Below are 20,893 nucleotides of genomic sequence, written 5' to 3' on the forward strand. Positions count from 1 at the left end.
AGGCCCAGTGACCTCTCTCTGATATTTTATTTACTCCTCAAATCCAAGATGGCCACCTTGAATGTCTCGATCCCATAGCAATTGAGGATGCAAGTAGCTACCGAAAAAACAACTTTTCCCCGACCATCTCATCCCCTGAAATTCAGTTCGAATGGTGCGGACGACCCCCTTACATCTTATTAGCCACTAAATAGACATTGCATTTTCGCGTAAACCCATTCAATTCGCAAATTTGAAGTAGTTTCGCGAAGTAGCTCGCGCTGTCGCTGTCTGTCCGAAGCGAGGTTCAGACAGGCAGCACATCCAAATGGCCGAACCGAGAAAAGTACAATTTGTCACCCTCTCGGCCTTCGCTGCGGGATCAGCCACGGAGACTAGGAAACGCCGGTTGGAGGATGACGAGGCCGACATCGACTTGGATGCGGATGGTGAGGTCGAAACGAAAGCGTCCGGGGCAGATGGTGGCGGTGGGCTTTTCGGCAAAACTAGTAGTGACAAGGACAACGCTGAAGGAAAACGGATTACCGTGCGGTTGAACCTATCTCTGTCTGAGCCCAGCGATCAATCGTCGGCCGAGTTTAACTACAGCGAACTCATCCAAAACATCCAGGTATGACTCCTTCTGTTTGGTCAAGAAAGACATGGATCAACACCAGTTGATTTTATTAACTTGGTTAGTGGGGACTTGTTATAAGATAGGATATGAACGTGGGTGTATCTTGTCTTTCCACGGACTAGCGTGGTCGGTGGGAGGAGGAAATTACCAGTCATGGACTTCACACAAAAGACCCCAACTCAGCCATTCATTAAGCTATTCACTCAAATCACTTGATACTCAACTCGAACGGCACGTCAAGATTACAGTTGTAGGCACTCCTTATGCACATGCAGTGATAAAGGTTGTCTGGCGCTACCAGTTTCCAATTCTTGTTAACTTGCCAACTCTCTTGTTAGTTTACACCAGTCATACAGCCATTAATATGGCACGTAGAAGTGCCCCAGTTCAGTTGAGTTTAGCCTCCTATGGGTGACATATAGAAGATCAGTCAGTGCTGAATAGATGGAGTAGGTTTGGAAGTACCAGGATGTTGCCTACATGGAGTTATGTAAAATATCGGTGTTATGTTATCAAGACACTCAGTGTTGTGTACAGACATCATTGCACGGTACAGTAGTTTACTATTTTCTTGTTACATATTTGCATAGCAATTATGCTGAGTATATAGTGGGGCAAAAAAGTATTTAGTCAGCCACCAATTTTGCAAGTTCTCCCACTTAAAAAGATGAGAGCCCTGTAATTTTCATCATAGTACACTTCAACTATGACAGACAAAATGAGGGAAAAAAATCCAGAAAATCACATTATATGATTTTTAATGAATTTATTTACAAATTATGGTGGAAAATAAGTATTTACCTACAAACAAGCAAGATTTCTGGCTCTCACAGACCTGTAACTTCTTCTTTAAGAGGCTCCTCTGTCCTCCACTCGTTACCTGTATTAATGGCACCTGTTTGAACTTGTTATCAGTATAAAAGACACCTGTCCACAACCTCAAACAGTCACACTCCAAACTTCACTATGGCCAAGACCAAAGAGCTGTCAATGGACACCAGAAACAAAATTGTAGACCTGCACCAGGCTAGGAAGACTGAATCTGCAATAGGTAATCAGCTTGGTTTGAAGAAATCAACTGTGGGAGCAATTATTAGGAAATGGAAGACATACAAGACCACTGATAATCTCCCTCGATCTGGGGCTCCACGAAAGATCTCACCCCGTGGGGTCAAAAGGATCACAAGAACGGTGAGCAAAAATCCCAGAACCACACGGGGGGACCTAGTGAATGACCTGCAGAGAGCTGGGACCAAAGTAACAAAGCCTACCATCAGTAACACACTACGCCGCCAGGGACTCAAATCCTGCAGTGCCAGACGTGTCCCCCTGCTTAAGCCAGTACATGTCCAGGCCCGTCTGAAGTTTGCTAGAGAGCATTTGGATGATCCAGAAGAAGATTGGGAGAATGTCGTATGGTCAGATGAAACCAAAACACTTGTTGTGTTTGGAGGACAAAGAATGCTGAGTTGCATCCAAAGAACACCATACCTACTGTGAAGCATGGGGGTGGAAACGTCATGCTTTGGGGCTGTTTTTCTGCAAAGTTACCAGGACGACTGATCCGTGTAAAGGAAAGAATGAATGGGGCCATGTATCGTGAGATTTTGAGTGAAAACCTCCTTCCATCAGCAAAGGCATTGAAGATGAAACGTGGCTGGGTCTTTCAGCATGACAATGATCCCAAACACATCGCCCGGGCAATGAAGGAGTGGCTTTGTAAGAAGCATTTCAAGGTCCTGGAGTGGCCTAGCCAGTCTCCAGATCTCAACCCCATAGAAAATCTTTGGAGGAAGTTGAAAGTCCGTGTTGCCCAGCAACAGCCCCAAAACAGCACTGCTCTAGAGGAGATCTGCATGGAGGAATGGGCCAAAATACCAGCAACAGTGTGTGAAAACCTTGTGAAGACTTACAGAAAACATTTGACCTCTGTCATTGCCAACAAAGGGTATATAACAAAGTATTGAGATAAACTTTTGTTATTGACCAAATACTTATTTTCCACCATAATTTGCAAATAAATTCATAAAAAATCGTTTATTATTTTCTGGATTTTTTGTCCTAATTTTGTCTGTCATAGTTGAAGTGTACCAATGATGAACATTACAGGCCTCTCATCTTTTTAAGTGGGAGAACTTGCACAATTGGTGGCTGACTAAATACTTTTTTGCCCCACTGTATAATTCATTGTTCTCAAACTTATAATTACAAGTGATACTACAACTTTATAAACCAGCTGTAAATCTAAATACAAATGCTTATTCACCAATGCTATTTGAGCAATATGATTGCATGACAATGTGATTTACATCCGGTACAATAACAACACAATATTATTTATTACTTTGTTAATTGTTTGTTTATTGTGGGTAAGTCCATTTCTGTTCCAGTAGTTACACTTTTCCTCACCCATTCCCCCGCTTTCTAGGCAAAAAAGAACACTCCTCCTCCAGCCCCAGCCCCAACTCAGACTCCAACTCTTTTTATCCTGCCTCCTGCCCTTGACCCTAGCGACCCTTTCAACGATGACGAGAGAGAACGACTGCAGGTGGAGGCCCTGGCCAAGAAGTTTGAGAACAAATATGTACGTCATGTTTTGGAGCCGTGGTAAAACCTTGTGCTCTAATAACGCCACTTATAAGATACAAGTTTTAAGATTAGTTTGACTTGTTTTATCCGGTTAATAGCTAGTTGTTCTAGTTTATAAACCTGTTTTATCTGGTTATAAGCCATTTTGTTCTCGTTTATGACTACTGGTTATACAGTATGTACATGTGGAAGTATGTATCCTCTGTGACACAGGGCAATGCGAATGCACCAGGAAAGAAGAAGAGGAAGGATAGAATGCAGGATCTGATTGACATCGGCTTCGGCTACGACGAGACCGACCCTTTCATTGACAACTCAGAGGCTGTAAGTATCCCTTTATTTTTTACCTTCTACACCCCTTCATGTGGAGAAGGCATGTTGGGCTGTATTATAGGTGGAGAAAATAGGAATCTGCTCTATTCTGGCAAACTCCGCTCTGGAGTTTTGCTTCCTGTTTGGAGCGTGCTTAAGACTGTCAATCAACCACGGCACCAATTCGCACAACCAATCAACCTCGCCCCATAAACACTAACCTACATTCACCAGAGTGACATGTTTTTGTTGTTGTTGTCAGACACTCATTGAAGGTACTCTGTATTCTGCATCTATGCTCTGAATGTAACGGCTGCCATTTTGTTTTGTGTGACAGTATGACGAGCTGGTCCCGGCCTCCCTGACTACCAAGCTGGGAGGGTTCTACATCAACACGGGCACGCTGCAGTTCAGAGCTGCTTCCGAGTCCGAGGGAGAGGAAGGGGGCAAGGATGTGAAACCCAGAGTAAGGGTGGGATACTGGCATGAAGTATTGTATACAGTGAAATTACACTGTATTAGTCAGTTGGTGTCAATTCAGGAAGTAAACAGAAATTATAATTATTTTTAAAATCAATGATAAAATCTGTTAATTTTTGTTTACTTCCTGAATTGACTAGAATAATTGACCCCATCCCTGATGCTTTATTTGTGTTTATCCAACTGGTTGTTTTGGTTTTTCATGAGTTGTGTCTGTGCCTTCCGGTGTTAGCAGGAGCTGAAGGGTGGCGAGGAGCAAGTGATCAAGAGACAAAGGAGGAAAGAAGGAAACAATTTGGAGGAGAAGAAACCCCGGAAGAACAGAGTGCCCAAATCAGGGTAAGATGATAGGATAGTGGGATGGATACATCGCTGCTTCTTGTGCCTGTCAGGCATGTCTGTACCTTCACAGATTGCAATATGAGATAGAATGGTTGCTGAATAATTCTGATTATTTTGTTCTTGCTGTAAGAGCAAATCATCTAAGGGGACATTGTGTTTCTATGCATATTTCTCAGATAGAACTGAGCATGTTTCTAGAACCATTCCTGAAAATGTCTTGTAATGGTTTTTGAATCCGTTTTCATACCTCCCTGTGTCAAACCCTACCAAATGTGCACTGAAATTGAAATGTATGCACTTCAGCACACTTCAGCAATACAATAGACGAATTCATCATATACATATATTTTTGTTCATTCCTACCCATGTACAGATATGTCTGACTATGACATGACACACTGTGATGCTCTCTCTGAATGGCCCGTGGGCTTGTGTGACAGGCCAAGTGTCCTTAACAAAGGCTACATTAGCTACGCTCTGATAAGCTGATCACTCCGCTGCCATAAATACTCCTATTCCCAGAAATAGACCAGCGGCTATTATGAGACTGTTGTTTTCCTTGTATCATATTGAAAAGACATTGCCTTGCTTATAGGTTTCTTGTCTTCGAGATTACGGATCATAACTTGCCTCACTATTTTCTCTCTCTTTCCTCTTTCTTCCTTCTCTCACCCTCTCCTCTCTTCCCACTCTCTTTCCCCTCTTCACCCCTCTCTCTTGTCTTTCTGACCCAGAGTGTCGTCTCTGATGAACATCCACCGGCCAGAGAAGAAGAAGAGGAAGAAGCTGATGAAGGACTCGTTGTGCTTGGCAGCCATGTTGCGCCGCTTCACCCGGGAGAAGCAGGAGATGAGGAAGATGAACCCCACCGCGCCCCACTCCGGCGTGGGTAGCTCCGTGGCCAATGCCCCGCGAGCCAACCACCTGCTGGCTAACTCCCACCTGCACGCTAACGCGGCTAACAACGACGTCTCGTTGGCCGAGCTCTCCGCGGACCCCGCCATGATGTCACTGCTGGGCTCGGCAAATGAGAAGGAGCTCCAGGATCTTCTGGGTGACCTGGACTTCAGCCTTCTGGACAGCTCGGCTAATCCGCACGTGGCCACGCCCGGGCGAGAGAATGGACTGATGGGAATTGGAGTTTCAGGGCCGAAGCCCAGTGGGGGCGGGTTAGGGAGGGGGCTGGGGGTTTCAGGGGGTCTCCTACACCCACCTCCGCTCCCTGACGGCCTGCCCGCCCCCCTCATCAAGCGCATCGAGGACCTACGGGCGGTGAGTCACACTGATGGGGCTTTTCCAGTTTATCATAGATTGATTTATTTGGTTATTTAATGTTTATGTGATCAACCCTTGATTTAATCGTTGAGTAACTTCCTGGAATTCTGTACAGTTTAAATGTGTGGCAGCCATTTTCTTCAACCATGATCAAGGTGATATCTCTTAAAATAGTGTTTCAGTTCTTGGAAGATTTGTAATGCATTTCTTGACAGGGTGGTAAAAATGCGAAGAGAGGTTAGAGAGGAGCAGAGCAGAAAGAAAGAAAGAAAGAGCGGATGAGAGCAAAACACATGAAAGAAAGGTAGACTAGCAACAGGTGGCCAAAAGGGAGAGATAAGAAAGAGAGAGTAACCAATCAAGGATGAGCGAAAACTGGCAAGATGACGGTGCAGCCATTTTGAAACTGACACGGAAGGCTCCTTTTTGCTGTTGTGCGTCTTTCTATGGAAGACGGTATGCTCACCAACCTCTTTTCTTCACAGGCCTCTCGTCAGTTTGATCAAGAGGGAAGGAAGAAATTCTTCACCCTGGATATGAATAACATCCTACTGGAGTGAGTTTGTCTTTCTTTTGACACATTGTACATCTCTCTCCGTCTCCACCCAGAATGTGTCATACTGCTGATATTGGAGTCGATTGTTCATCTCTTTTCCTGTCTTTTTCACCCCCACTCTGTTCTACATTTCTCCCAACACCTTTCTCTCTCGCACGCAATTTTTTTTTATTCTTTGTCGTCTCTTCTTTATCCCCTTTCCTTGCTTACCAACTTTCTCTCTCCATCCCCCCTTTCTCTCACTCCTGTTAATTCCCTCTGTTGCTCCTCTCCCTTCCCTCCACTCTCTCCTCCTCCCCTCTTCCCCCAGTATTGAGCTGCAGGTGCAGGAGCAGCCGATGGGGCTCCGCGGGGAGGTGTATTCTCACCTGGAAGCGTTTGTGCCCTGCAATAAAGAGGCCCTTCTCAAACGCCTCAGGAAGCTTAGCCTCAACATCCAGGACGACCGTCTGCGCACGCCCCTGTTGAAGCTGAAACTGGCTGTGTGCAGTGTGATGCCCGAGCAGATCCAACGATACAACATGGACTGCATGGTCAAGGCTGCCAAGTAAGAAGATTTACAATACTCCATAGTGTACAGCAGCCATACTCAACAGGCGGATTGTGGTCCTGATGTGGACCCAGAACGGGGTCAATACGGACCGCGGGTCCCGACTTTACATTTGACATTTTTCTACATTTGATGTTGCATTAGGCTGTTTGTCATTCCCTGACAGAGAGCGATTTCGATTTAGTACCTGTCAGAAATGTCCAGTTGATCAAATAGCTCATGTTAGGTAGATGGGTACGCCCAGGGGCCTCGACCCCCATTTAATTTTGTTGAGCAATTCACTCAGGTACCACATGGCAAAATGTGTAGAATTGCAGGAAATTAGCTTTAAATCGGCAACATTTTCTCTCCAACAACAAGAAGGATGTGACCAATTTGAACAGTTTGGGGTTGTTGGGTTTGTTACTACGCTGATAAATGACAAAAATCCATCCTGACCTTTGCCACCTAGGACATTTGAATGACCGGACCTTCTTAAAGAGTAGTTGAGTACCCCTGGTATACTGTAATGCTATATCGCTTATCCATTAGGGGTGTTTGGTTATTTTTAGTGCTCTACTCTGCCTGTGTTCATCACTGCTTTCATTTATATGCATCTCTGCCTCTGTGGGTATATATTGAGGTTGTTAGAACATGTTGGTACTGAGGTGTGTGTGTTGGACCCTAGCAGGCAGCAGCCTGGAGAGGGAGAGAAGAACGGATCAGAGGAGGAGGACGAGGGGAAGCCGGGGAAGAGGATGATGGGCCCACGGAAGAAGTTTGTCTGGGACGACAAGCTCAGGTGACGGCCCATCCACTGCCCTCAATCAAATCTTATTTATGAAGCCATTTTTACATCAGCAGTTGTCACAAGTACTTTTATAGTAATCCGGCCTAGACACTAAAGTGAAATTCTCGAGCTAAGTCATACAGGAAGTGGTTGATTTGAAAAGATAATAGATTAGTAAGCTTTCTTAATTTCTCTCTCTCTGTCTCTCTGTCTCTCTCTCTCTGTGTGTGTGTGTAGGTCGCTGCTGTGTAACCTGGTGCGTGTGAAGTTGAGCTGCTATGAACTGGAGTTGTCTCAGTGCTCTCTCTCCGTGGAGGATTACCTCAAGGCCTTCATGGAGAACGAGGTCAAACCACTGTGGCCGAAGGGCTGGATGCAGGCCAGGATGCTGTTCAAGGAGAGCCGTGTTGTACACAGTCACCTCACTGTCAACATGTAAGTTATCTCAACTATAGTTGGACCTTATAAGTAAGTTGGCTTTATAATGGCAATTATACCTTTTATTGTATATATGCCTGATTGACAGATGAAATCCAATTTTATTCGTCGCATATACATATCTCGCAAATGTTATTGCGGGTGTAGCGAAATGCTTGTGTTCCTAGCTCCAACAGTGCAGCAATATCTAACAATGCACAACAATGCACACAAATCTAAAAAGTAAAATAATGTGATTTAGAAATATTAGGACGAGTAATGTCGGAGTCCGTAGTATAAATATACAGTGCCTTCGGAAAGTATTCAGACCCCTTGACTTTTTCCACATTTTGTTACGTTACAGTCGTATTCTAAAATTGATGAAATACAATTTTTTCCTCATCAATCTACACACAATACCCCATAATGACGAAGCCTAAATAGGTTTTTAGAATCTTTTGCCATATTTATTCAAAATAGAAAAACATAAATACCTTATTTAGTATTCAGACCCTTTGCTATGAGACTCGAAATTGAGCTCAGGTGCATCCTGTTTCTATTGATCATTCTTGATGTTTCTACAACTTGTTTGGAGTCCACCTGTGGTAAATTCAATTGATTGTACATGATTTGGAAAGGCACAGTTGACGGAGCAAAAACCAAGCGCTGAGGTCAAAGGAATTGTCCGTAGAGCTCCGAGACAGGATTGTGTCGAGGCACAGTTTGCCCAGCCAAACTGAGCAATCAGGGGAGATTGGTCAGGGAGGTGACCAAGAACCCGATGGTCACACTGACAAAGCTCCAGAGTTCCTCTATGGAGATGGGAGAACCTTTCAGAAGGACAACCATCTCTGCAGCACTCCACCAATCAGGCCTTTATGTTAGAGTGGCCAGACAGAAGCCACGCCTCAGTAAAAGTCACATGACAGCCCCCTTGGAGTTTGCCAAAAGGCACCTAAAGACTCTCAGACCATGAGAAACAAGATTCTCTGGTCTGATGAAACCAAGATTGAACTATTTGGCCTGAATGCCAAGCGTCACGTCTGGAAGGAACCTGGCACCATCCCTACGGTGAAGCATGGTGGTGGCAGCATCATGCTGTGGGGATGTTTTTAAGCATCAGGAACTGGGAGACTAGTCAGGGTCGAGGGAAAGATGAACGGAGCAAAGAGATCCTTTATGAAAACCTGCTACAGAGCGCTCAGGATCTCAGACTGGGGCGAAGGTTCACCTTCCAACAGGATCTGCAGAGAAGAATGGGAGAAACTTCCCAAATACAGGTGTGCCAAGCTTCTAGTTTCATACCCAAGAAGACTAGAGGCTGTAATCACTACCAAAGGTGCTTCAACAAAGTCCTGAGTAAAGGGTCTGAATACTTATGTAAATGTTATTTCCCTTTACCTGTTTTTGCTTTGTGATAATGGGGTAGATTGTCTGTAGATTGATGAAGGGAAAAAACGATTAAATACATTTTAGAATAAGGCTGTAACGTAACAAAATGCGGAAAAAGTCAAGGGGTCTGACTACTTTCCGTGTGTGTATATTTTATATATATATATATACATACATACATACATACAGTGCCTTGCGAAAGTATTCGGCCCCCTTGAACTTTGCGACCTTTTGCCACATTTCAGGCTTCAAACATAAAGATATAAAACTGTATTTTTTTGTGAAGAATCAACAACAAGTGGGACACAATCATGAAGTGGAACGACATTTATTGGATATTTCAAACTTTTTTAACAAATCAAAAACTGAAAAATTGGGCGTGCAAAATTATTCAGCCCCTTTACTTTCAGTGCAGCAAACTCTCTCCAGAAGTTCAGTGAGGATCTCTGAATGACCCAATGTTGACCTAAATGACTAATGATGATAAATACAATCCACCTGTGTGTAATCAAGTCTCCGTATAAATGCACCTGCACTGTGATAGTCTCAGAGGTCCGTTAAAAGCGCAGAGAGCGTCATGAAGAACAAGGAACACACCAGGCAGGTCCGAGATACTGTTGTGAAGAAGTTTAAAGCCGGATTTGGATACAAAAAGATTTCCCAAGCTTTAAACATCCCAAGGAGCACTGTGCAAGCGATAATATTGAAATGGAAGGAGTATCAGACCACGGACCTGGCCGTCCCTCTAAACTTTCAGCGCATACAAGGAGAAGACTGATCAGAGATGGAGCCAAGAGGCCCATGATCACTCTGGATGAACTGCAGAGATCTACAGCTGAGGTGGGAGACTCTGTCCATAGGACAACAATCAGTCGTATATTGCACAAATCTGGCCTTTATGGAAGAGTGGCAAGAAGAAAGCCATTTCTTAAAGATATCCATAAAAAGTGTCGTTTAAAGTTTGCCACAAGCCACCTGGGAGACACACCAAACATGTGGAAGAAGGTGCTCTGGTCAGATGAAACCAAAATTGAACTTTTTGGCAACAATGCAAAACGTTATGTTTGGCGTAAAAGCAACACAGCTCATCACCCTGAACACACCATCCCCACTGTCAAACATGATGGTGGCAGCATCATGGTTTGGGCCTGCTTTTCTTCAGCAGGGACAGGGAAGATGGTTAAAATTGATGGGAAGATGGATGGAGCCAAATACAGGACCATTCTGGAAGAAAACCTGATGGAGTCTGCAAAAGACCTGAGACTGGGACGGAGATTTGTCTTCCAACAAGACAATGATCCAAAACATAAAGCAAAATCTACAATGGAATGGTTCAAAAATAAACATATCCAGGTGTTAGAATGGCCAAGTCAAAGTCCAGACCTGAATCCAATCGAGAATCTGTGGAAAGAACTGAAAACTGCTGTTCACAAATGCTCTCCATCCAACCTCACTGAGCTCAAGCTGTTTTGCAAGGAGGAATGGGAAAAAATGTCTCTCGATGTGCAAAACTGATAGACATACCCCAAGCGACTTATAGCTGTAATCGCAGCAAAAGGTGGCGCTACAAAGTATTAACTTAAGGGGGCTGAATAATTTTGCACGCCCAATTTTTCAGTTTTTGATATGTTAAAAAAGTTTGAAATATCCAATAAATGTCATTCCACTTCATGATTGTGTCCCACTTGTTGTTGATTCTTCACAAAAAAATACAGTTTTATATCTTTATGTTTGAAGCCTGAAATGTGGCAAAAGGTCGCAAAGTTCAAGGGGGCCAAATACTTTCGCAAGGCACTGTACATACACACATATGTTTGTTTTCATCAAGGATCTCTTTGCGCCATTCATCTTTCTCTCGATCCTGACTAGTATATATACACACACACACACAGAGTATGTGATGGGATATATAGACTGTAGATAGAAGATGTACAGTATATCTGAAGAAACAGATGATTGATTGACAGATGGATTAGCATTCCTGTGCGGATGTTAACTTAACACACCATTGGTTTCTCTGTCCAGGGCCAAGAAAAGGATGGTCCCCACCCCCAGGGCTAAAGCAAAGGTCAGTGAAATCTCTTCACTCTCAACTGACGTTTGTAACCTTTTCTACAAGATGGTTATTTGGTATTACTTGCGGTGCCATGTGTTCTGATGCGGGGCTAATGCTAACCTTTGTCCTTTCCCTGTATTCCAGGAGGGCCAATGGATCCAGCAGAGGCCCAATCTCCCCACCGCCACCACCCCTTCTCTCCCCCACGTCCCCTCCACCCCCTCCGTCATCCAGGCCCGCCGGACCTCCTCGTCCCCCTCGGAGCCCATCTGCCTGTCCGACTCGCTGGACGAGGACCTCCGCGCCCCCTCCCTGGATTCCGTCTCCCACGCCCTAGCCTTCCTCAGCCAAGCCGCCAAGGGCCTGGGTCCCCACGGCAGCGTCACTGACCTCACCCTCACCTCCCCCCTCTCCCCCCCGCCTCTCCAGATCCCCAACTCCTCCCCCCCCTCCATCACCCCTCACTACTCGCCCTCGTCTTCCCTACTCACCTCACATTCTCTTTCCAAGATAAACGCCAACTCATCGACGATGCTGACGATGCCATCGATGGCCAACATTAAGACCACGCTATCTACCTCTCCCTCCACTTCCACGGCGTCGTCGGCTCGCATGCAGCTCGCGGGGGCCACGTTGGTGTCTCGTGGCGCCGACGGAGTGTACGGCGTGATGAAAGGGGCAGGTTCTATGGGACAGACTCAGAGACACAATGTCAGCATGGCGACCGCCACACACAGGCAAGGGTGCATGACTGGAGGGAGTAAGCTCCACCCACCGTCGTCCCCCTCCCCGCCCACCAAGCAGCGCCCCCCTCCCACAGCCTCTCCGCTCCTGCCCCCCCATCAGAAGGTCGCCCTGGGCATGGGGGTGGCAATACCAGGACTGGGGAAGAGCAGTGTCAAAGCCACCAGCAGCAGTAACGGTGGTGCCATGATGAGCAACATGCCCTCCCCCTCCCCCCAGTCCCGTGCAACCAACTCCCACTCACACCCCCAGCAGCTCAACTCCAAGAGCCCCCAGCAACCCTCCTACCTCACCTCCACGGTGGGCTCCTCACCCTCCCAGTCCCCCTCCCACCACCAGGGCAAATCCAAGCCCCACCACCAGTCCAACTTCATCACCCCCATGCAGGCAACCCTCACCAAGTCCTCCCACAGCAACAACTCCTCCCCCATCATCAAGCTCACCCCTCGCCCCCCTGCCCCCACACCTCCTCCCATCTCCTCCCCTTCCTCCTCCTCTTCCAACCTCCTCTCTCACTCTCAAATGATCTCCAGCCCTCTCCAGTACCAGTCCCCCAAGACTGCCGGCTTCCGCCCCCCATTTAGTGTCCAAGGTGGGGGTCAGGTGAAGTCGGGCCAGGGCAGTTATAGCTTCGCGGGGAGCCAGAAGGCTCCGTCTGTCATTAGCAGTAGTAGCGTTAGCAGCGCTACCTCCAACAGCAGCCCCATGCGCATGTCACCCGTCACCAGTCGCCCGGACAACAGCCCCTCCCCCTCCGGCACAGTCTCGACCAGTCACGGACAGAGACAGAGGGCCGTGGGCGGAGCCAAGGCTGTAGGCAGTCGGGTGCCCACGGCAACCATGGCCACACCCTCCGTCACCTCACACCTGACGCAGGTGAGTCAGCCAATCACATGCGACCAGAAAGTGCCAAGAAGTGTGAATAACAGGATCAAGAGAAGCACCTCTTACATACTGATTGCATTTTTCTCGCCTGAGTTTTGAGTCTGTTCTGCAAAGGCTTGGCCACGTCGTCAGAACAGAAGAGAAAGGAAGAGATTGTGTCAGGCACTTTGTCACCAAGTTGAGTCACCTGATCCCTTTTCTCTTTCTCCCTCCCCCTTCCCCCTAGGTGTCAGCTGGCAGTCCCCTCCTGGGCGGGCCACTTGGCTTTGGGATGCTGGGGGGGCTAGTGCCTGTCTCACTGCCCTTCCAGTTCCCATCGCTGCTCAACTTCACTCCTCCTGGTGCCCCGGGGGTCAGCGGCCTGGGCACGGGCGCCAACTCAGGATACAACCTCTCACAGAGCGACTTAATGGGTGAGTAATTGGCAACCGGTGCCCAACTGGCAGTGGCTCCACAAGACTGTGATCTTTCAAAGCACCGGGCATGCAAATTTATAGGAGCAAAAATATAGCATTTGTTCTCTCTGTTCTCTACGGTTCAGTAAAACTTTTAGGGCTCTTAATACCACTGAGAAAGTCTGTACTGTACATCATGATGTGGTAAAAGTCTTTACATAATTTACTACTTTATTAGTATGACATTTTATCGGATGAATTTGATCAAATGACAAAGAAAATCAGTGTTTATTAAGATGGCAAAATAAATGGAGCCGCAGCTAGATTTGTTTGTGGTCCCTTGAGATTCATCTAGTCTTAGTTTGTGTTACTCATGGTCAGTGTTGTGGTGTGCAGTGTGTGTGCTGTGGATCCACACTGAAGTATAATCAGTTCTAATGTGCCTATGCGAAAGGTTTCTCACTGTAACCCTCTTGCCCCGCCCGTCTCGTTTTCTCATCCAATCCCTCACTCCTTCTCCCCCACCGTCCATCCATCCATCCTACCCTTTATCTGCCCTCACTTTCTGATTTGTATCTTTTACTCAAATTCTACTTTCATCTTTTAATGTTCCTTTTCTCACCTTTATTCTCCTCAACCCCTTCCCCCTCTCCATTCTTCCCTTTTTTTTAACCTCCTCACTCTTTCTTCCTCTCGTCTGTCCACCCCTCCCTCCATCTCTCCTCAGATCTGTATAAGAGTCTCCAGTCAGGGTCACAGGCTGCTCTACCTCCTCACTTGCAGCTTGCTTTCTCAGGTAAACTTCACACCTCCTTCTCCAGTACTTCTCCCCCTCCTCCCTTACCTCCCTCCTCCTCTACCTCCCTCCTCCTCTTCCCTTCCTCCATTTGTGTTGTCGTTCCCTGCGTCATGTTGATATCGCTCACTCACCGTTTGGCTGTAAATTCTTCTTTCCCAACCTGTCTGCCTGCTTCAACGTTAGCGGTGATCTGCATGCCCGTGTTACTGCATGACTAGGTTAACACTAAGCACGTGTCTTGTCTGTCGATGAAGCATCTCCTCCCTGTGTGTTCAGTAGTTTTCTGCATCATGTATTTACACATGATGTAACAAATTATTTTAACCCCGCCCCCCACCTCAGATGCGAACCAAAGCCAGGGTGGCGACATGAAGAGGAAGTCCCACTGACCAATAGAGACGGAGGACAGAGAGTGACATCGAGACGTCCACTAGGATCACTTTGATTGGACAGATGGACACAATGATGTAATAATACAGGGGGGAGGAGCCTTCTTCCCTCAATATGGACCTGAAGAATCGATTACCCCTCACCATGACGATTTCTGAATTTAATTTAACTGTATTTTTATGATTACGGGGTATAAAATGGACCTGGGGTGAATGATAATGATTTTTTTTCCCTTACATTTTTTTTTTTCTTGTCAACATGTTTACATGACCGACCTTTATCACTGTGGAATGAGGACAGGGTCGTATTCATTAGGCTCCAAACGTAGAAAAACAAATACAGAAACAAGGAAGGACTACCTGAACACTGGTTTTCGTTTAAAAATAGTTTTGCTATATTGTGCACCAACGGAGCGCACATACCGCAACGAATGTCGATCTATTTGCCGTTTGTTCGGCGCGGTCTGTTTCACGGACCACCCCACCGGTGAGGGTTTGATTGCTGACATTTTCGCTGAATTCTACATTTAGAATCAGTTTGCAAATTATGGCTGGCACTCTGTTCAGAGGTGCAAAGTACTCTCGACCTGCAAACGCTACCAGTGTGTCTGTTCCGTAATGAAAACCACCCAGGAGAGGGAGCAAGTAATTTAATTTGAATTTAAGTCTGTTTTTATTTTTTCTCTTCTAAAGCAGATTTGAGTATAAATTATTTTTTGGTGTTGTCTTGACTGTCTGAGGAAGGTAGTTGTTAACTTGTCTCCGATGTGAGATGCCGTGTCCATAGAGTGTTTTTAAGTCTCTTCTGCTCCCCACAACTGACTGTTAAGGTAGTATAGCTAATATAAAAATTGATAAATTATTTGTAATTTACACAGGGATTAAAAAAATATTTAGAGGTATGAGTGTGCCCGGTGAGATTGTGTGTGTGTGTTTGTACATACACAACCTACATATATTATTATATATTGTATTTTCTTTCCAGGTCAGTCTGCTGTGTGTGTGCAAATTGCATACCCCCTTTTCTCTGTTGTGTGTGTGTTTGAGAGAGTGAATATTCCCCTCTTGCTCAGCGTGTCTTTGGTGCTGTATAATCACACTGGACCTTTTCTGGAGAAAAAACTTGAACTGTAAAAGCTAGACTCTTTTGGAAAGAGGAGTGGAGCGTGAGAGAGGGGACAGAGATGTGAGATTGTAGCCTACTTGAACTTTTTTTTTAAAAATTGTAATTAATTTACTTTGTAAAAAAAAACTATCAACTCAAAACACTCAACTCAATATGACAAAACGCCTTAGTTTGTAAGTTTCATTAAAGAACTATGCAGGACTATAAATGCTTCAATGCAAAAGTGCAAGTCGTCGCTTGGCTTTCAACCTCTTACTCAGCTGTCAATGTATTTTTGGAAGTTGCGAATGTTTGTGTGTATGTCTGAGTCCTTTTTCTCATCTAAAGAACTCTCCCTTCTCACCTGCTGAATACCTCTAGAAATTGTTCTTCCTTACTCTCTTCCTATATCTGGGAAGATCTCAATAGCATACTCCTCACTTCCTCTCTCCTAGACTTCTCAAAACTCATTGGGGGAGAAAGTGAGAGGGGAGGGACCTCTGGCTTTCTTGCCTCTGTCCATCTCTTATCATCCTTCATCCCTCCTTCCAATGTCAGTATGAATGTCGACCAACTGCACCAAGGATGGCGCCAAAGATGAGTTTCCTAGCATGTAGATGGGGTGCCTTGGTCAGTGTGTGTGTGTTCTTATCAACATTCTCTTTGAAATGTACCCATGAGTGTTGTCCGTCTGTGGTCTGTCAGGATGTCATGGTGAAAAGTTGTTTCTTTCTGTGACGAGCAGGAGGTGACATTTTAAAGCTTTTGTGCTTTTGGGGCGGGTAAAGATTACATTTCATGTTAACTGGTTACTTAATTCGGTCTCTTTTGTAGATTATTTTTGTGTGTCGATTTATGGAATAAAATACAGTTGGTTTTCAATAGGGCCTGAGTCATTTATTTGTGCTCCCTTTCTTCCGTCCTCCATTGTGACAGCTGTCTACTCTATCTGTATATCGGATTTGAAAGACAATGTTCCCGCCTTAACATGCTGACCAGACCGGACACGTCGCGTGCGCGAGCGTCGCAAAATAAATGTAGAAATCCATGTTATTCAATTATTGCACCCACACTGCTCGCGCGCGCCAACGAGCGTCTGCGACGCCAAGGGCTAAAATAGAACTCATTCCTATTTCTGAAGCAGATCGCGCTGCAAGTCCTGCCTCTCCCATCTCCTCATTGGTTTGCAGAAGCAGGTGATTGAAAGACGAACTGTTTTGCCGGTAGTCGTGGTAATACAATGAACGTTTAGATGGATCACCATATAAATTAAACTATGAAAAAGTCTGGAAGGAGTAGAGGTGACTAGAAACGATTCGGTTGGCCGTTTTATGTGTGGATTAATTGTCGGAGTAGAGGTCCTTGTGCATTTCAGGTAAAATGTTTATATGTTAACAAATTAGCTATCAACAGCAAGCTAGCTAAATAGGACAAATGAACGTTAAATTGCTAAAGCTAAATTGCCATACATGTTAATGCTTTTCGACCTGTCCCCAAATAAATGTCATTGGTTCAGAGTTTGTTTTGATATTTTAACCTGCTGTCGTGATCGCGTTTGGTGTGTAGGGGCAAAATAAATGTATGCACGATAGGGCACGCGCGCAGCCGGTTTGGGTTCCGTGTTAGAGGTAATTTCCGATTGTCAGCTCGAATGGAATTTACCTTAACATTTCTAGCGCGAAAACGCTAGAGCCACAAGTGAAACGAGGCACTCGGGAGCCTTAAGATGTGGCAATTCATTTTTTTCATACGTTTGTCATAAATCCATGTTTTGTACAGTCCCTCAATTATGTCAACATTCGTGATCACCTTCTGTACCCTGGAAAGGTCAGAGCTCGATTCAATCCATAAGGTTTAAGATCCGTGCCACAATGCGGTTGAAATGTAAAGGTAATTTCCTATTGCAAATGCGTAGACATTGCCTTTAAACCTCAATCGCGCTATATCCCGAATCAAGCCCTTACTGTCAAATTACATAATTACACGCGTTGCTCTTTGACCTTTCTCACCCATGCTGGTGTTTCCCAGGTAACAACAGACCCTAGCTTTGTGGAAGGCTCTGGAGTTTTCCCAGTTCTTGGCCCGGTTTGGATTCTTTAAAAAGTGCATCCTTTGTTCCTCCCTTAAAGTAACTGATTAGAAATGACTGGACGGGTGAAAGCCATGTGGTAGAGCCCTTCAGCTCACCTGCCCAGGACACCCACTCAGATTGAGCAACAACAAAAGAAATCTGCTCTTGTCAAATGTTCCAAACAGGACATAGTCTTTTTACCTAAATATGCAAATACCAACAGATATAATTCATAGCAAGCAGTGCATTGGGTTAGTCAGATTTGATTAAATATAACAGAACAGATTACCTGGATTGACATTCACTCACTGGATGGGTTGCCAAAAAGAACTAACAAAGCCACACCCCAATAATCCATGAATATAACTGCATTGAGCCATTTGCCACTGTGCTTCTATGGCTATAATCACCATGCTACTGCCTATTTCATTTGTTCATTTAGCAAACAAGCCAACTCATAATCCAGTACCTTTATCAATCAACACCTATATTTTAGCTGTAATCCACTCTAAAAATGCAAAATTTTCTCTCAGGCTCATGGCAAAATATGTACCATAGCATGAGATGAGCTATACAACAGCACATTTTCCTCTGCCGATGGCAAAATTTCAGGAAGTTAGCTACCCAAATTGATGCAGGCCCACCTGACAAGTTTCTGGCTACGCCAATGATGTTGCCCCCCAGCTGGTGGAGAGTATAACATTTGGGTTGCCATCTGAAGCAGGTCCCTGGTTCAAATCACAGAGTAGCTTTTGTTTTCTAACTATTCTCAACCCCTTACTGAATTTAGATCACTTCCCTAAAACAACCCATCATATATGTCCATGCCCTTCAGGCGTAGCTACCCACTGTGCTCTCCAACTTGGGGAGAGAAACATGCATGACTGAATTGAAAGTCTCTAGGGGCTCCTCCACTCAGAACAAACTGGAATCATATTATTTCTACAATGAATATGCTTTATTTTCTTTTACAAAAAAAATCACTGTAGTCTAGAAATACAGGAGGCAAACAAGAAATAAAATGGGGGTGGGGGTGTATTTGCAGTTGTAATGAAAGCCTGGTCGTCAACAGCCAGTCTGAGAATAATAATACAAACACAAGTAAAACTACATCATGGATGTTAAAGCTTTTAACCAAATGAAATCACATTCTGCTCTTGAAGGGGGAGCAAAAAGCTCCACATCTCACATAGTTAATAGTAACACTGATTTCTGACCCACACACACACTACATATGGAGACATTGCTACAGGTATATGAACGAGAGAAGAGGTGCACACTGGGTATGATATGAAACATCAGCAAAAATACACAAGACAAAGAAGAAGAAAAATAAGTGTTTGTTTTCCGTTCACCAGGTTTGCCTCGTTAGGTTTTTATGTAACACGTACAGCACACCTACACGTCTTTCTGTTTAATACAGGTGCACACCTACACGTCTTTCTGTTTAATACAGGTGTACACCTACACGTCTTTCTGTTTAATACAGGTGTACACCTACACGTCTTTCTGTTTAATACAGGTGTACACCTACACGTCTTTCTGTTTAATACAGGTGTACACCTACACGTCTTTCTGTTTAATACAGGTGCACACCTACACGTCTTTCTGTTTAATACAGGTGCACACCTACACGTCTTTCTGTTTAATACAGGTGCACACCTACACGTCTTTCTGTTTAATACAGGTGCACACCTACACGTCTTTCTGTTTAATACAGGTGTACACCTACACGTCTTTCTGTTTAATACAGGTGCACACCTACACGTCTTTCTGTTTAATACAGGTGCACACCTACACGTCTTTCTGTTTAATACAGGTGTACACCTACACGTCTTTCTGTTTAATACAGGTGTACACCTACACGTCTTTCTGTTTAATACAGGTGTACACCTACATGTCTTTCTGTTTAATACAGGTGCACACCTACACGTCTTTCTGTTTAATACAGGTGTACACCTACACGTCTTTCTGTTTAATACAGGTGTACACCTACACGTCTTTGTTTAATACAGGTGTACACCTACACGTCTTTCTGTTTAATACAGGTGTACACCTACACGTCTTTCTGTTTAATACAGGTGTACACCTACACGTCTTTCTGTTTAATACAGGTGTACACCTACACGTCTTTCTGTTTAATACAGGTGTACACCTACACGTCTTTCTGTTTAATACAGGTGCACACCTACACGTCTTTCTGTTTAATACAGGTGTACACCTACACGTCTTTCTGTTTAATACAGGTGTACACCTACACGTCTTTCTGTTTAATACAGGTGTACACCTACACGTCTTTCTGTTTAATACAGGTGTACACCTACACGTCTTTCTGTTTAATACAGGTGTACACCTAAACGTCTTTCTGTTTAATACAGGTGCACACCTACACGTCTTTCTGTTTAATACAGGTGCACACCTACACGTCTTTCTGTTTAATACAGGTGTACACCTAAACATCTTTCTGTTTAATACAGGTGTACACCTACACGTCTTTCTGTTTAATACAGGTGCACACCTACACGTCTTTCTGTTTAATACAGGTGTACACCTACACGTCTTTCTGTTTAATACAGGTGTACACCTACACGTCTTTCTGTTTAATACAGGTGTACACCTACACGTCTTTGTTTAATACAGGTGTACACCTACACGTCTTTCTGTTTAATACAGGTGTACACCTACACGTCTTTCTGTTTAATACAGGTGTACACCTACACGTCTTTCTGTTTAATACAGGTGTACACCTACACGTCTTTCTGTTTAATACAGGTGTACACCTACACGTCTTTCTGTTTAATACAGGTGCACACCTACACGTCTTTCTGTTTAATACAGGTGTACACCTACACGTCTTTCTGTTTAATACAGGTGTACACCTACACGTCTTTCTGTTTAATACAGGTGCACACTTACACGTCTTTCTGTTTAATACAGGTGCACACCTACACGTCTTTCTGTTTAATACAGGTGCACACCTACACGTCTTTCTGTTTAATACAGGTGCACACCTACACGTCTTTCTGTTTAATACAGGTGCACACCTACACGTCTTTCTGTTTAATACAGGTGTACACCTACACGTCTTTCTGTTTAATACAGGTGTACACCTACACGTCTTTCTGTTTAATACAGGTGCACACCTACACGT

The 20,893-nt window shown here is 44.7% G+C and overlaps 2 protein-coding genes across 6 annotated transcripts in view; one reads left to right on the forward strand and one right to left on the reverse strand.

Moving 5' to 3' along the window:
• Positions 1 to 32: 32 nt before the first annotated feature.
• Positions 33 to 16,553, forward strand: LOC139424546 (ubinuclein-2-like). Of its 4 annotated transcripts, none has more exons than XM_071176495.1 (15): positions 33 to 610; positions 3,045 to 3,200; positions 3,419 to 3,529; positions 3,855 to 3,983; positions 4,233 to 4,336; positions 5,074 to 5,611; positions 6,100 to 6,170; positions 6,481 to 6,717; positions 7,388 to 7,501; positions 7,727 to 7,924; positions 11,324 to 11,366; positions 11,499 to 12,974; positions 13,210 to 13,396; positions 14,106 to 14,174; positions 14,520 to 16,553. In XM_071176495.1, exons 1-15 carry the CDS (start codon positions 308 to 310, stop codon positions 14,564 to 14,566), a joined length of 3,783 nt encoding a protein of 1,260 aa, XP_071032596.1. In that variant the 5' UTR covers positions 33 to 307; the 3' UTR covers positions 14,567 to 16,553. The 4 variants fall into 4 exon arrangements, with proteins under 4 accessions (XP_071032596.1, XP_071032597.1, XP_071032594.1 ...); XM_071176493.1 differs by having other exon boundaries at positions 134 to 610; positions 3,855 to 3,989; positions 14,520 to 15,915; XM_071176494.1 differs by having other exon boundaries at positions 134 to 610; positions 4,230 to 4,336; positions 14,520 to 15,915.
• Positions 16,554 to 18,681: 2,128 nt separating this feature from the next.
• LOC139424547 (myosin-10-like) overlaps positions 18,682 to 20,893 on the reverse strand; it is a 93,729-nt gene continuing 91,517 nt past the window's right edge. For both annotated transcript variants that reach the window (XM_071176498.1, XM_071176499.1), the window contains exon 43: positions 18,682 to 20,062. The gene's annotated coding sequence lies outside the window, so the exon portion shown is untranslated. The remainder of the gene's footprint in view (positions 20,063 to 20,893) is intronic.

The sequence above is a fragment of the Oncorhynchus clarkii genome, chromosome 13, assembly GCF_045791955.1.
Source record: "Oncorhynchus clarkii lewisi isolate Uvic-CL-2024 chromosome 13, UVic_Ocla_1.0, whole genome shotgun sequence".
NCBI lineage: Eukaryota > Metazoa > Chordata > Actinopteri > Salmoniformes > Salmonidae > Oncorhynchus > Oncorhynchus clarkii.